We start from the raw sequence: 16,022 nt of genomic DNA on the forward strand, positions 1-16,022 counted from the left end.
GCAAACTAGTTTCTCAGTTTCTAAGCTATCTGCATGAAACTTTTCCTAGAGTTGTTTGCCTATTGCAGGTAGCTGGATCGGACGACTAAAGCATATAACTTTCATAGGAACAATGGGAAAAATAAATGAAAAAAAAATTATAACTTTGCTGTTTTTAATTTTTTTTTATTAGTTCTTCGTCATATAGTAATGGTTAAATATTTCAGAATTACGGTTTAAATTTCATCAAAATCGGACGACTATATCTTAAAGCTTCCATGGAAACAATAAAAATATCAAAAAAGCTTCATGCAGATAGCTTTAAAACTGAAAAAATGTAACTTTTCTATTTTTTTTTTTAATTCTTTTTGACTTATTAATAATTTGACAGTTCAGAGTTACGCTTTTAATTTTATTAAAATCGGAAAACGGTATCATATAGCTGCAATAAGAATTATCGAATAATTGTACTGCAAATCATCAGAGCTTCAATGTTTTTAAACATATACGCAAGTAACTCCTAATTTTAATGTTTTCAAGAATATTTAATTTTTGCAATACCTGCAAGGGTATATAAACTTCGGCTTGTCGAAATTTGCTTCCTTTCTTGTATTGTTTTTTTTTTAGTTTTTCGATATATAGTAATGTTGACTTTTAAAATTTTCAAATTTTTTCTAAATTCTTTTGGACATAGTAATGGTTAAATAGATCAAATAATTGAGGTGGAAATCACCATAGTTTCAATGTTTTTAAACTTATACGCTTATAATTAGAAATGTAGATGTTTTAAAGAATATTTAATTTTTGCAATTGCTGCAAGGGTACATATATAAACTTCGGCTGGCCGAAGTTTGCTTTTTTTCTTGTTTTATATGATATAGTCGTCAATCCGACTTATATACTACGTGCAACAGGAAGACAACTTTTGTGAAGTTTCATGCGTAGCAACGGACGGACAGACGGACATGGCTTAATCAACTCTCCTAGTGATGCGATCAAAAATACATTAACTTTACTATACAATGCTGCTGGATCCATCTGCTATCGATGCCTTCATCCTCCATTCGGGGGATGAAAAAGTCTCCCAACATGCCGCGATAGCTTCATCATTGTCGCGGCTTCTCATTCGTTTTCGATAAATGAATATCGCACCGCATTGGCTTCTCCAACGACGTGCGGGTTTTTCAAGACCCAACTGCATATAGAGGTAACGACCGATTTTTGATAAAAATGCTCATCTTCCACCAAGCGCTCTTTGGCCAATTGCCAGAACTGAAATAATCCTTCTACAAATAACCCGCAAGTTTGTACAAAAAAAATTTGATAAATATCAATCCGTTTTCTTTAAAGCAATTTTAAAGCGCAACTTTTTCCTGGGCCACCCGTTTTTTGTATACAATACGAGACAAATCTGTAAGGTAACACGCTATTCCTTAACACTTTGAACCTTTTTACATAAAATTTACTCTTCTGACTAAACCTTCACATTTGGCAGCAATCCAACAAAATTAAAGTTCCGTTATAAGTGAAGAATAATTTATTACAAAATATTAAATAATCGGGTGAGATTTTGTTTTTGCTGGCAACTATACAATTTAAAAATATTTTATGTCTGGTAATGCAGCTGCTCCAAGTTTTGTATATATTCCGATTATAATTGAGATGTGGTACTTTTACAAAAGTTATTATAAAAAAATAAATGTATGTAATACAAATGGTTTGTTAGTGTTTGTTTTACTTAAAAATTATTACACAAGCATAAATGTCTTTTATAAATGTAATCAAGTTGTTACAAACAATTTTCAATTACTTAAAGTGCACATCAAATTGATTAACTAGCGAAATCTCACGTAAACAAGGCAATCTTTATAAACAACTTTCGGCGAGCCGCTTTTGTTGAGGGAACACAACTTTATTTGATAATTTAAAATGATACCTTATGCACTGGTTAACTTCTGGATGTGTGCCAGATTTCAACTCTATATAAATATAAAGTTTGATCAAAGAGCTCCACCACGTAAAATTTAGTTGGGACTAGTTAAGTATTAATTCAACTAGGAATTTCAAAGCTATTTATGGTTTTGTTGTGTATGAGTGTACGAGTATGCTGTAGGAGTTAATTCAAAATACATTTATACCTAGAGAGCATGTGTTGCTTTCTCAGTGAACACTAATTAGCTTTTGTTGTTAACAACAGGATTGACAGAGCTGTCGCTGATCATTTCCGTCAGATAAATGGTGCCATCGAAATCTTTTTGATATGATTGGGCAGCCACGGCCATAGCCTCACGGCGCTGACGTTTCATCTCCAGTAACTGCTTTCTCTGAGTCTCGCGCTTTAATGCCGCTGCCGAATTCGGAGGAGGAGCCTTTGAGCCGTTTACATTAGTTGTGTTGGTATTTCCAGCCGTTTTTGGTTTCAAAACTCCAAACTTTGCGGATTTGGTAGTCTTATTTGATACTGGGTCGATCATGGTTGGCTCAGCTAAGCGCTGTGTAAAATACATGATTAAGCATTATTAATAAATTATGTAATTAATTAATTACCTTCCAGTCGTTTGCTTTGAGCCTTTCAATATCATTGAAAATAGAATCCACGTGTTTAACCTGCAAATAAACCATGTCCCAGAATCCTTGTAAATCGTCAACTGTTGTTGGAAACTCGTCCTCAGGTGAGCGATTCACATTGTTGTGGCAAAGGCCTATAATATGAAAATCATTAACATTCGGCTCATAATACTTAAAATTGCTTTAGCTTACCCTCGAACTGTTTCATTTTCTGTGATACCAAGAGCCGGGCCTTACCTGATGCCGACCGCAGTAGCCCAAAGGTATCCTCTGCGATTTCCACATTTGTCTAAAATTTAATGTTTAATACAGTAATAACTGAGCTGTTTAAAATAGTAGTAACTGACTGTTTAAAATAGTAGTAACTGAGCTGTTTAAAATAGTAGTAACTGAGCGATCAAAAGTACCACTTAACGAGGTAAAAAGTCGTGACGATCGCACCTTCCACATACAAAATATTTGATACAGATTTTGTGACGAAAACGCATATTTTAACAAAATTTAAACTGTACTAAAAAACATTTTACCAACCCGGGCTCAAGAACTCCACTTAAAAAATGTTTAGTCACTTTCACTGCCCTTTCTCCAAAACCAAGTAATTTTTTTAATGGGTTCATATGCAATTCCTATTCTTTTAGCGATACCTTTCAATTTGTCACGATCGGTCCATCACAGCAGATTTTCAGTTCTGCGGATATATGTAGTAGTAGTATAGTTTTCTATGCACACGCACCTGGTGCGCATTGTAACTACATGTAAAAAAAGAGCAAAGACTTTTGCAAAAGTTTCATCCAGATAGCAGCATAAATCTAAGGGACTATTTTTCATAATACCAACGGACAGACACGTCTAGATGGACTCGTCTGTTGATGCAGACTGAGAATACTTTATATAGTGTCGGAAATGTCTCACCTACTGCGTTGCAAATTTTTGACTGAAATTAGGAGAATTGGAACAAAAATTAGTTTACTTACAGACAAGGCATCTGCATATTTTTCAGCAAGAGCAGCCAGCGCCAGCAGCCGACTTTGCTCGTCTTTCAATATCTGAAGAAAGTAGTTTCCGTCCTTAACAGTAGACGTGAGAAGAATTTTGGTAGTGCTGGTGTATTCCTCTGAGGTTAACTCGTTCAGTTTTAAAGGCTTATGGTCAACTTCATCAAGCCGACCAGAATCTGGCATTGACTGTGATTCGCCATTTGTTACCTGCACCTCCGGGGCGTTGGAGAATCGAGGGGCACCTCTTTTGGGTGATACCGAAGGCAACTGGGCTCGAAACTCGTAGCTAAGATGTCTAAAAACGGGCAGGTCCACATCTGCACTTTGTATTGAAATTGGTAAAGGGTCGGCCAATCGCGCCGTTGCACTCTGTAAGCAGTTATTGTACAGTTTTTTGCGGAACTCGCCGTAGTCTTTACTAGGCGAGAGCTGTTTGAATTTTCGAACCAGTTCCGAGCTCTGCGGTGACTCAGCTTCGAGCTGTTGCTTTGACGTCCGTTCCGATGCCGGTGATGGGGACACACTGTTCTTCTTGGGGCTGTAGAAGCCCTGGGCCAGTGCACCCGGCCCGTAAAGTCTCTCCACTCGCTGCTTTATAAAGCTACCATTTCCATTGGACACGCCACGATCCGCTCCGTTGTCCACGTTGCGGTCATTGCTTTTAATGTTGGGCTCGATAGGGTTGTACTTGCCCACCGGAGAGGGCATGCTGTGCAGAACTGGAGCCGCCAAAGAGTGGCTCCGCCTGCAATACTGCAGACTACTGGTAGAGGGACGAATTGGCGATACTTCGCGTGACTTGTTAATATCCTGGCGGATCTTGGAGTCATATGTGGTCAGGTTGGAGTAGCCGTTGACGCAGCAGGCCAGGTTCAAATAACTGGGCTTTTTTTCCGCAGCAGTGGCATCTGGCGAATTTTCAACGGAAGTCACTGCAGGGACATCGACGCTCGGCTCCCGGGCGGACTCCAGGACGACGGGCGACAGCACCATCCGCACCAGCCCGGTCGACGCAGGTTTCACGTAAGCGGAGGTCGTGCTCTGCGGCGAGCGGAGTACACAGCGCTCCCGAAGGTTGGCGGTGAACTCACGGGTTATGTCCTTAACGGAGAGCGGCGTAGGAAAGTTTAGGCTGTCACTAGTGTCTGCCAAGGGCGAAACAGAGAATAGCCACATGTGGAATACAGGTTGATTGAGCTTTGGGGCATTTTACATACCTGATATGTCGGAGGAGTCGGCGTCTACATCAAGTGAACAGCTGCCAATGGAGTCTAGACTGCGATCCATGAAAATTTTGTCTGAGGAATAAAAATTGTTTTAAATTTCGCTAAATAATTATAGAAATTCACAAATCTAAAACGTGTGAACTAAAATAACTGATTGTTGACTACCGGTAGCCAAGACCAAGAACTATTAGGTGAAATTCGGATTGCTTTTAATGAGAAATGCAGACTTCGCGAGACCGCTCTGCCTTTTAAGGGAACCAGAAACCCGAACAACCGGCTGCAGACGCAAGAGACAAATTGAAGCAATGGTTCGGATTCATTTGCAAATCAGATAGATTAATTTTTGGAGCGACATTGAAAACCAGCGTCTAGATGACGTGCTATGTACGTCCCCTTGTTCTTAGAGCCAGGCTTTGTGAGTGTGTGAGTGCCCAGCTCAGCAGATGGGAGCAACTTTAACGGCACCTCGCCAGTTCCGCTTTGATGGCTTTTCGCCGTTGTTAAGCCTAGTTGCCAGGCCCCATTCTCTTCTCAGCGTGGACCAACCTACATTTCTGCTGACAACAAATTGGCACGTCTTGGACAACCCACAACTATTTATAATCCGATCGAAAAGGAGAATACCACGGCGTCGCTGACGCTCAGAGTTCACAGGCAACCAAAACTCTAGAAAGGGGGCGCAGCATACACACGCACACACACATCGGTCTATTTTGGTCGCAAATCACTCAGTGATTTGGAAGTTCCTACCGAAGAAATGCCAACTCAAGTCTCCAGGTGGATTCAGAGCCAGATTTGCTTCACTTTCTGGAAATACGTCTGTGTGGCCGTAGTCTGGTCGTTAAAAAACGACATCTAGTCAACCAGAGACATTTTTAAAATTAACCGACGAGTTGGTCAAAATAACGACGGCGAGTTCGCGGCGAAAGTGGAACGATGGAGTTCGGAACATTGGGCTGAATTTAATACCCTTATAAAGGGTATTATTAAATTGGTCAGAAGTTGGTAAAGCAGTCTACCTTAGAATAAGAACTATATTGAGATACAATTTGCTCTGCCGTTCTGTCGAGTGACTTTTCCAATGATGCCACATGGATAAATGGAAAGGAAAATTTCAGTTTCTCACGGTTCGATTCGAACTTGTAATTTGGCCCCGCGGTGGGTTTCTGCAGCTGAACTGCTCGATCTTATTGTTAACATGGCTCTCAACAGAGCTTGAGCAGAGGTGCGGGCAGAGCAAATGGTGTCTCTATATATTTCTTACTCTATGCTCCATGAAGGATCTGTTAGCGAGGGGTGGGGTTGCTGCACATTCTATCTTCTACTGTTGGCAATACAGGTCGTCTGATGGCGCCACTCAAACACCGATTGTTTTGTGAGGAAATATTTTGTTTGAATTTAGCTAGCTGAGTAACGGGTATTTAATAGTCGGGAACTCGACTTTGGTAAAAATACCACAATCTATTGCGTGCGCAATACTCGAAATCAGGAAAGAATAGTCCAATATTAATAAATGATATAGCAATTAAAGGTAGCGGTTTCATACGAGTTTGTGCATACTAAAAGTTTTAGAAAGTTTTTTGGTTACCGAGAAATGGGGGTGAAAGTGCGATCAAATTGACTTTTGTGGCATTATTGTTTCTGGCTTTAATTACGCGTAAACCTCGGTCATCTCAATCCAATAATTTTTAAAGCATTTTTGAAATTACGACGCTTGTCCTCTTGTTTGTTTGCATGGTCAATTTTTTGATGTAAGGTCTCAAAACTATTTTTACTGTGTTAAACAGCTTGATTTGAATAACGTTTGTTCTCCTATTATTGGAAAACTCGCTAGTTTAGCGGGAAAACGGCTAAAAAACCTAGATTTCACACGCCCACAACTTCCAAACGACTAAAGCAGGTTGCAACAAAAATATGCCTGTGAAGATAAAAAGCTTTGTTGGAGCGCGACGAATAAAAACATTTTAAATGAAGACATCGATAGCAGATTGATCCAGCAGTATAGTACCATAAAGTATTTTTATTCTTGATCAGCATCACTACGAGAGTCCATGTTGTCTTCCTGTTGCACATAGTATATAAGTCGGATCGACGACTATATCATATAAAACAAGAAAGAAAGCAAACTTTGGCCAGCCGAAGTTTATATACCCTTGCAGAAATTGCAAAAATTAAATATTCTTTTAAACATCTACATTTCGAATTATATGCGTATAAGTTTAAACACATCGAAACTATGTAACGATTCAGGCTGGATGTGATTTTTAGAAAAGGGGCGCGCTTGAATTGATCCCGCCTGGGGCTCGTCGGCTCTTGGGGTGGTGATCTTGGCGCTTGTATTGTACCATCAAAATATTCACTGACTTTGCGTGCTGCGACAAGAAAAAAAAATGTGTGAGGGAATCTGGTTGTACACTCTAAAAAACATAACATATAATAACTGGTGGAGGCAATTAAAAGGGGACGATTTAAAACATTATAAAGTTTATTCTTAAAAACTTGATATTTTGCTTAAACATATCGACATAATATAAAATGCATAAAACAGCGTTGAGTACAAAATTAAAAGCAAATTAATTTTCGGACTATGTAAACAAAGCGCAAAGTAAACAGACATAATATAAAATGCATAAAACAGCGTTGAGTACAAAATTAAAAGCAAATTAATTTTCGGACTATGTAAACAAAGCGCAAAGTAAACAGCAAAACAATTTAAACACATGCCAATCCGAAAACTAAGTAACGTGAGGTGGTAAGTAAGGAATGCAAGCGCGTACTAGATAAACCAACATAATCTTTTGTGGTCTTTACAAAACATTCGATTCTTTTTTAAATCTCTTATAAATTTTTATATTCGTATGCATTTCATTTATCTTTCCATCGAAATTTGCAGTTCTCTTCCTTCTTTTTTTCTTAGCTTTTTCGTGCCTAGCAATGAACTGTGGGACAAGCTCGCGGAAACAGGGGATCAAAATTGATTTTCAAAGAACGATCATTTGGAAATAAAGATTTATGTAAAACTCACCCAAATCCACCTCTCTCAAAGAAAGCACTTTCCCGATGTGGCTGCTGTGGTGAAAAAATTTTTCTCGGGTCTCATCCCACTGTGGCCAGACTTCTACGACAATTTTTTTCTTGGCATTGAATTTATTCTTATTTCATCTTCAGAGATTTTAAGTGGGGAATTTTTATGGGCAACCACAAATGATATTAAAGATTTTCAAGCAAAAAAAACTCAAAAACAAATTGGAGGGCTTAATTATCTTTCGGGTCTTCTTGCAACACCATAACCTCACTTCTTTTGTTAGAACCCTACCATAATCTCACCGGAAAAAAAAACACTTAACACCAAAACGGATAATACTTCCGAATCTGCTGCTTTTAAGATTGACTCGACGCGAATTTCCCGACCGGTAGCAAGATCTGCGCCAGTCCTGCCCTATTCTGCGAGCTTCACGCGGACTCGCCGCCCAAACTAAGTTCTCCTATTCCGTCTTCTCGCCCATTCGCGACTGAGATATTTCCGAGAGCTTGATACTATTTTGGCGCTCTAAACCTTCTTTCTTCCTAAAGGTGTTTCACTACCGGGTTTTATATATCTTCCTTTTTTTATGGGGAATATTCTCCCGCTTTGCAACTCATGCATTTAAAGGTAGATGTAAGCTAAGGAATATTTGCGGTTTGTTAAAGATGCTGAACGCCGTCTCGCTGGGTTCCTTCTTCTCCGCCTGGTTTAGGGTCATTCGTCTAAATCTAGTAAGCCTCTATGGCAGACTCCGGATGCAGCTAGCAGACCACCAGCGTGTTGACAAAAAATGGGACTAAGCGCCAAGCCTAAATTCACCAAAAAAACACTTTTAACCTCTTACTCCCTTGACCAGAACTTCACTCCAAAAACCTTACCCTGCGTTACTCGGCGCTGAGTTTTTCACCAAAATTTCTTCGCCTTCAATGTTTAGTTTTTATCTCCCTCTCTCTCTCTTGGCAGTCACAAATTTAAAATTGTTTGTGATGAGTTTCGAATTTCACACTCGCGCTGACTTTTCGATTTCACGCTCTAGGGTTAAAAAAAAAACGAACTAGATCGCTGGACTGCCAAGATGGAAAGAAAGAAAGTGGCAATCGCTCTACACCAGGCGGAAACCTTCTCCGCCGCCTAGGGCCTCTTCGGGTCATAGCCGACCAGTGACATTTGCCTCTGTTGTACTTAGCGCCCAGTAACCCAGTAACCCAGACACCCTGTAGCTATGGCGACTGCTATCCGATACGCCCACCTAAGTCTGCTCGCCCGTAGATGGCGCCAGCCAAGTATCTTGTGTGGCGGCCCAAGTTAAAATACCATCTAGCGGAAAAGCTGTTAACTAAGAACTTAGATACGATATTTATTGTTATCTTTTTGATCGATATGTTCTAAGAAACACATCTCGATCTCTCTCTTCTTCCGGCTCTCGGCTAAGCTGCACGCACGCTTTGTAACTCCTATTTATAAACCCAAACATACATCAATAAAATAATAGTAACACCAATCCGTGTTATCATAGTGGTGACCCCGATAGTAGATTTCAGCTAAGTATATGGCAAAAATCTTTTTAATTAAGCCAAACTGACGCAAAATTAAAAATTTGCCCACACTGAGTTTTATGCACTTACATATGCAAACATTTTGCAACGGAGACACATACATATAGTCACAAAAAGTGACGCTACCAACACAACGAAAGTTTATGCCCGGCGAACCTCGATATAACTTGCGATCCTTAGTACCCAGAAAGCTAATCTTCGAGAGCGACGAGAACATGCCCGACGAGCAACAACAACTGCAAACCAGGATTCGAGAGCTCCAAGCTCAGGTGGAGGCTTTACAAATGAATTCTACTGCAGGACAAGCGGCGAACACTGGACCAATGGCACGGGCAACAGACCACTTGCCAAAGTTTACAAGCAGCAATCCTCAACTATGGTTCGCCCAGGTGGAACGTTCATTTCGATTGCACGGCGTTAACAATGACGACGACAAATTTGATCACATCACCGTTAACTTGGATCCGGAGGTCGTTTTAAACCGTTGAGGATTTAGTCACGCATCCTCCAGTCGCAAAGAAGTTTGACACGCTGAAAGCTCGCTTGTTCGACAAATTTGCAGAGTCAGCAGAATCAAAACTACGGCGTTTACTGCAAGGTGGAGGAACTTCTGGCCTGAAGCCCTCCCAAATTCTAGCTCACCAATAATCCGTACATTGTTTCTTTCTGAAATGCCTCAGAATATTCGTCCGATTCTAACCGTCTGGGAAGAGACCGACCTTGAGAAACTGGCCAAAGTGGCAGACAAAATGCTTGAAACCATCGGATCTTCCAACACGTTCGCCATCTCTGCAGATGACGTAGCCGGAACCGCTTCGGTGAATGCAGTTGCTCGTCCGGAATCTATTAAGGACTTCGCAGACTCTCTGCGTGCGCTGACAAAAAAGGTTGATACGATGCAAGCTGACCTTAAACGAATTCAATCGAGTAATCGTTCCGCCAGTCAAACTCGTGGATCATTTCACAGATCCGCTTCACAACAACGCTCTCAATCGGCAACAGTTTCTGATGGTCAATTACAGCAACCTGGCGATCCACAAGCTGAACTTTGCTATTATCATCTTCGTTTTGGAAATGATGCTCGCAAGTGCAAATCTCCTTGCTCTCTTGCGCACCTTTTAAACTAATGCCGCTGTCACCTTCATCGCTGGAGGGTGGCAGTACAACCAACGCCAGCGAAAAGCTCGTCCAGTCAGCAATCTTATCTGAAGTCCGCCTTTACATTACCGATCGCAACTCCCACCACAGATTCCTTATCGACTCGGGCTACGTGCTTTCAGTTGTTTCCCGCCCTCGGGCAAGGCATCACACAAAACCAACCGACCTTGTTTTATATGCAGCAAACGGAACAGTCATCCACACCTATGGAAGCATGATAGTTGACCTGAACATTGGGCTACGGCGTAACCTTATCTGGCCTTTTATCGTTGCTGACACCGAAGTAGCCATAATTGGTGCAGACTTTCTGTCCCACTTTCATCTCATCGTCGAGGTAAAGGGCCAAAAACTCATCGATGCGAACACCAATCTATCGACACCAGCTTGTCTTTCCAACGCTGTACATCACCCTGTGTCTACCATTCAAGGTGCACACAGATTCCAAACTCTGTTACAGGAATTTGTGGACGTTACTGTTCCAGCACCGAAGGGAAGCAACCATCAGGATATACAACACTACATTAAGACTACAGGAAGCCCAATCTCCGATCGCCCGCGCCGTCTATCTGGTGAGAAACTTTTAACCGCAAAGTCAGAAATCAACTTCTTGCTTAAAGAGGGTATTTGTCGTCCTTCTAAAAGCCAGTGGTCAAGCCCGCTACATATGGTGAGTAAAAAAGATGAAAGTTGGCGATCTTGTGGGGACTATCGCAAACTCAACGCGATAACGGTACCTGACCGTTAATCAATTGCTCATATTCACGATTTCTCGGAGCAACTACACGGGAAAAAGATCTTTTCTACTCTCGACCTTGTAAAAGCGTATTATCAGATACCAATGGCTGAGTGTGACATCCCTAAAACCGCTGTTTGTACACCGTTTGGCCTTATTGAATTCCTCTATATGCCGTTCGGCCTTAAAAACGCAACACAGACTTTCCAAAGGTTTATAGATAACATTTTCCGTGGCATCAATTTCGTTTATTGTTACATTGACGATATTCTGATAATGTCGAGTTTCTTTGAGAAACATTAACGAGTACGGAATCAAACCTCCTTATATAATTTATTCCATTCCATTATTTAATGGAATATTATCTAGATCCTTGAAACCATCATTAAAAGATGTATTCCAAGTATCTCAATATTTTCAATAACAGATCTAACCCTTAGACTTGGAATTGTACTCAATACTATTGCTTTCTGGGTACTTGAGCAATGTATTAGAGGAGAAATACCTAGGTTGGTCCTGTTCATATATTCGTGTTCTAAATCAGAAACTAATAGAGGCTCTGCTCCGTTTCCAATTATGGCTAATACCCTATTCTCAAAATTAGGCTCCTTATCAACAGTAAGTCTAACGCACTCAGCAGTATTCATATTTAGTTTTTAGATTTTTTTATTCTTATTCTTTATTTTCGAAATACATAAGATAAGGTCATTTTAATTATATTTAGGTTCTATCTTCAATATATCACTATATGGATATACATATTTTTATTTAGAGGGGTTTTATTTTTTTGTAGCTTTTTTTTTAACATATTTTGATAATTATTGTTAGCGCTTTATATTTTATCTAGATCGTTATCCTGGCTTTTGTTAATAGCTCTTTTGATATGTATTTGTTGTGGAACATATATGCCTTATACAAAATAAATGCGCTCAGAATAAAAAACAATTGTTTATACTAAAGATGTTTGTTAATTCGTTTTTCGATTCGATTTTGTTTATAACAATCGCAGTGGAGTCCACTTCTCTTACATCAACTAAAACCATTTTGGGTGTTTTATCAATAGTCGGTATATAACTATTTAATTGTGTAGTTCAATTTATTATTGATTTGCCATTTAGTTTGGCTCATAAAGTGGGGAATTGCCTTATAGGGCCATAAGTGATTTAGAAGTATTCATAAAATATTCGTGTTTATAAAAAGGAATTTTTACATGATAACCTGCCTAGTTTTTGGATGGTTTTTAGGCCACGCGCTAATTGGGCAACTTTAATGTCGCTCAATTTTACATTTATTTTTATATACTACAAAAAAAAATATGCATCGCAGTGCAATAAAAAAAAAAATTGTGCAACTTGGGCTCTTCTTCTTTAGCTTTTTCATGAGTTTGAGCAAGGCTTTGGATTGCAGGGTAGGTGGATGTGTGGGTGGCTGTGGTTTGACTTTTTCTTTTAGTTAGTAGATTTTTTATATGCTCGACTTCGACGTGTATTTTTACCGAGTTGTTCCAGTTCAGTTTACTTCCGCTATTTAGTAGCTTCAGTAATAAAGCCCTTCTGGCTTTAAGTCTCTTAACCACACCACTGCGTTTAGCACACATCACACTCTATTTACTGCGGTTGTTGTTTTTCATCGGCTTCTGTAGTCCGACCTCCGTTCACTTTCACTTTAATTCATTGTGCGTTTTTGCTGGTGTCTTATGATTGCGGTTATGCTTATGGTCCTTCGATGACATCTTCCTTATTTTCCTTTGATGTCATCTTAGAATCCTGTCACGGTTGCAATGTAATATGTTAAGCCCTCCGATCCTCCAAATAATATATGTCCGATTGGTTTCTTTTGGTTTGTTTCATTTATAATTTTTATTCAATTTATTATTTAGAGCAGAGCAGCTGTTGTTGCCGCTCTGAGCTCAAAGGAGTTTCTTGTTTTTAACAAATTGACTTATAAGCTTAAGAGGTCTTAGTCTCGTAGCTGCGCTGCGGGTAGCCGGTTATGTATTCTTAAGTATATAGCTATGCTCACTTAGGCTGGAGCGCGGAGGTATATGCTCATACATGAGGTCCGCTCGTGTTACATTTATGCCGACACATGCACTTTCTGTGTGCTGTCCAAGGCATAGCGGTCGGTATGTGTTTCGGCCACTTAGGTTTATGACCGAGACCTTGAATTACGTAAACACTGCGAAAAAGTGTTGGTACAGTAAGTGATTGATACATATATGTGCGTGCTACAATGGAATGACCATAGGTAGGGCGGGCAACATGGATCCTCAGCAAATCTCAGAACGTGCGTGGAAAGAGCCTTTGTTTTTTAGAGTGCACAACCAGATTCCCTCACGCAATTTTATTTCTTGTCGCAGCTCGCAAAGTCAGTGATGGTAAAAGGCAATTTTAGGAAAGCGGGAAGATCACCACCCCAATAGCCGACGAGCCCCAGCCGGGATCAAATCGGGTGCGCCATTTTTCTAAAAATCACATCCAGTGTGAATCGTACAGTTATGATTATTTAACATCGTTATAATTATTGTGGCGCCCAACGTGCAGACCAAATCTTAATTTTAAATTAAACATTTAAAAAGTTAGCACAAGGCACTTTTTATCAAGGGAATGCAACGGGCGGGTTTAAATGTTGATTGGTCCAGCCACGGTTGCTGTATTGCTTGACCAGTGGGCTGTAGGGTATATTTACTGTCCAGCCACGGTTGCTGGAAAAGTTAGCCAAAACATTTTTATACCCTTGCAGAGGGCATTATAATTTCAGTCAGAAGTTTGCAACGCAGTGAAGAAGACATCTCCGACCCTATAAATTTGGAGTTTGTTAATCAGTGTGCCATTAAAAGAGCAGATCAGCTGTTGGCTTGGCTGCTGATATTGATCAAACAATAAGAAATTTATCTTAGGAATATATTATTTTATTGTATTGCATCTATTTCTGTACTAGGTTTTCATGCTTAATGTTATTTATAATAGGTTAGTGTTTATTGAGGCGCACCACTTTTTGAGTAGTCAAGAAAAGTTTTTATCGGAAAAATTGAATTGTGATTGGAAAATTTTGTAAACAATTTTAAGACTGGAAATATTAAAAAATTGGCCGATACTGATAAGGGACAGGGTAGTGTGGAGACCAAGTGCGTTCTGTGTGGAAAAGATCTTGGTTCCACAGCCCTATATAAAAACAAATGCGGTCACAATTTCCACAAAATCTGCATAGGGAATCACTCAAAGTCCGATAAGGAATGTCCTATTTGCGGAACCGTTTGTTTTCAACTTTCACCAGCAACAGCAGCAGGCAAAAAGTTAACGTACTCTGATTCGCCAGCATCTCAGGCAGTAATAGAATAGAGCCCGTTCAAAATAATTTACCTGCAAGCGAAGTTGGAAATATTGTAGCCCAGGCCATGCAGGGGATGCGAATTGAGCTGCTGACGGATCTGTCTCAGAAAATGGCTCAGCTAATTCAAACAAATTTGTTAGCACACCTACCGGGAATCGTATCAGCTCCAGAAGTTCTAAATAGCGATCCTCTTTGGCAAAATCAAAGAAGGTCAGATAGCCGTAATTTAGCAAGGATTCAGGGTGATTTTAGATCAACAGCTGGGAGCATGGACTCTGATCTGACTTAGAGGCCAGATAAGGTGGGCAGTATATTGAATAGTTGGAAGCTTCGGTTTAATTGTAGTAGGGATGGCATCAGTGTCGATAATTTCATATATCGCGTGCAGGTGCTCACAGCTCAAACGCTAAACAACCAGTTTGAGCTTATAGCAAACAATGCAAGTATCTTGTTTGAAGGAAAAGCCCGGGAAGTCTACTAGCGGTGTCACAAGTCGTCTTCCGATCGCTGGAGTTTGGAATTTTTCTGCCAAGCGCTGCGTAAGCAATTTAAAGATACACGAACAGACGTGGACACACGGGAAGCTATACGCGACCGGAAACAAAAGGGAAAGGAGAGTTTTTACTCTTTTTGGAATGCGATAGTAGCCCTTATAAATAGCTTAGAGACGCCAATTTAGGAAAAGTCCACAGTGAAAATGATCCGCAGGAATTTAAGACCCGAGATACGGCATGAGTTACTTAATGTGCAATTCAATTCTGTGATAAGTTAGAGCGTCAGAAGTCACATTCCTGTAATGCGAAGTTGGGTCCGAACTATTTAAAAGCAGGGTTGGGAATTCTTGCTATAAATTGGAAGATTTGCAGGGGCGCTATGTGGGAAGGTATCACGCCAAAGATTTAAAGCAATAACAGAATATCCTCAAGCTTGGTTTTCATCAGTATTGGGAGTCTGACCCCCAAGTCTGATCTTGTGCGGGGGGCAATTGTAACGCTTGAGACCGGAGATACAAATGTGGCGGCGCAAGTTAGAATACCATCTAGCAGAAAAGCTGTAAACTAAGAACTCTCTGATCGATATGTTCTAAGAAACACATCTCTATCGCTCTCTTCTTCCGGCTCTCGGCTAGGCTGCAAGCACGCTTTGTAACTTCTTATTGTAAAACCCAAACATATATTAATAAAATAATAGTAACACCAATACGTGTTACCATAATGGTGACCACGATAGTAGTTTTCAGCTAAGTATATGACAAAAATCTTTTAAATTGAGCCAAACTGTCGCAAAATTAAAAATTTGCGCACGTACTGAGTTTTATGCACTTACAAACATTTTGCAACGGCGAAACATACATATAGTCACAAAAAGAGACTCTACCAACACAACGAAATTTTATGCCCGGCGAACCTCGATTTAACTTGCGATCCTTAGTACCAAGAAAGCTAA

At 40.1% G+C, this 16,022-nt stretch overlaps 1 protein-coding gene and 1 long non-coding RNA gene across 3 annotated transcripts in view; one reads left to right on the forward strand and one right to left on the reverse strand.

Annotated features, from left to right (window-relative positions):
* The window catches only part of LOC128256401 (uncharacterized), a 34,517-nt gene extending 20,490 nt beyond the window's left edge, over nt 1-14,027 (forward strand). The window contains exon 3 of the long non-coding RNA XR_008267770.1: nt 13,961-14,027. This is a non-coding gene — a long non-coding RNA (uncharacterized LOC128256401). The remainder of the gene's footprint in view (nt 1-13,960) is intronic.
* LOC128256385 (disks large-associated protein 1) lies at nt 1,494-5,621 on the reverse strand. 2 transcript variants are annotated; one of them, XM_052986700.1, is made up of 7 exons: nt 5,522-5,621; nt 4,763-4,843; nt 3,993-4,690; nt 3,522-3,914; nt 2,740-2,836; nt 2,527-2,681; nt 1,494-2,471 (listed from the first exon to the last, which is right to left on the reverse strand). In XM_052986700.1, exons 2-7 carry the CDS (start codon nt 4,830-4,832, stop codon nt 2,154-2,156), a joined length of 1,731 nt encoding a protein of 576 aa, XP_052842660.1. In that variant the 5' UTR covers nt 4,833-4,843; nt 5,522-5,621; the 3' UTR covers nt 1,494-2,153. The 2 variants fall into 2 exon arrangements, with proteins under 2 accessions (XP_052842660.1, XP_052842659.1); XM_052986699.1 differs by having other exon boundaries at nt 3,522-4,690.
* Nucleotides 14,028-16,022: the final 1,995 nt, after the last annotated feature.

The sequence above is a fragment of the Drosophila gunungcola genome (assembly GCF_025200985.1).
Source record: "Drosophila gunungcola strain Sukarami chromosome 2R unlocalized genomic scaffold, Dgunungcola_SK_2 000017F, whole genome shotgun sequence".
Classification (NCBI taxonomy): Eukaryota; Metazoa; Arthropoda; class Insecta; order Diptera; family Drosophilidae; genus Drosophila; species Drosophila gunungcola.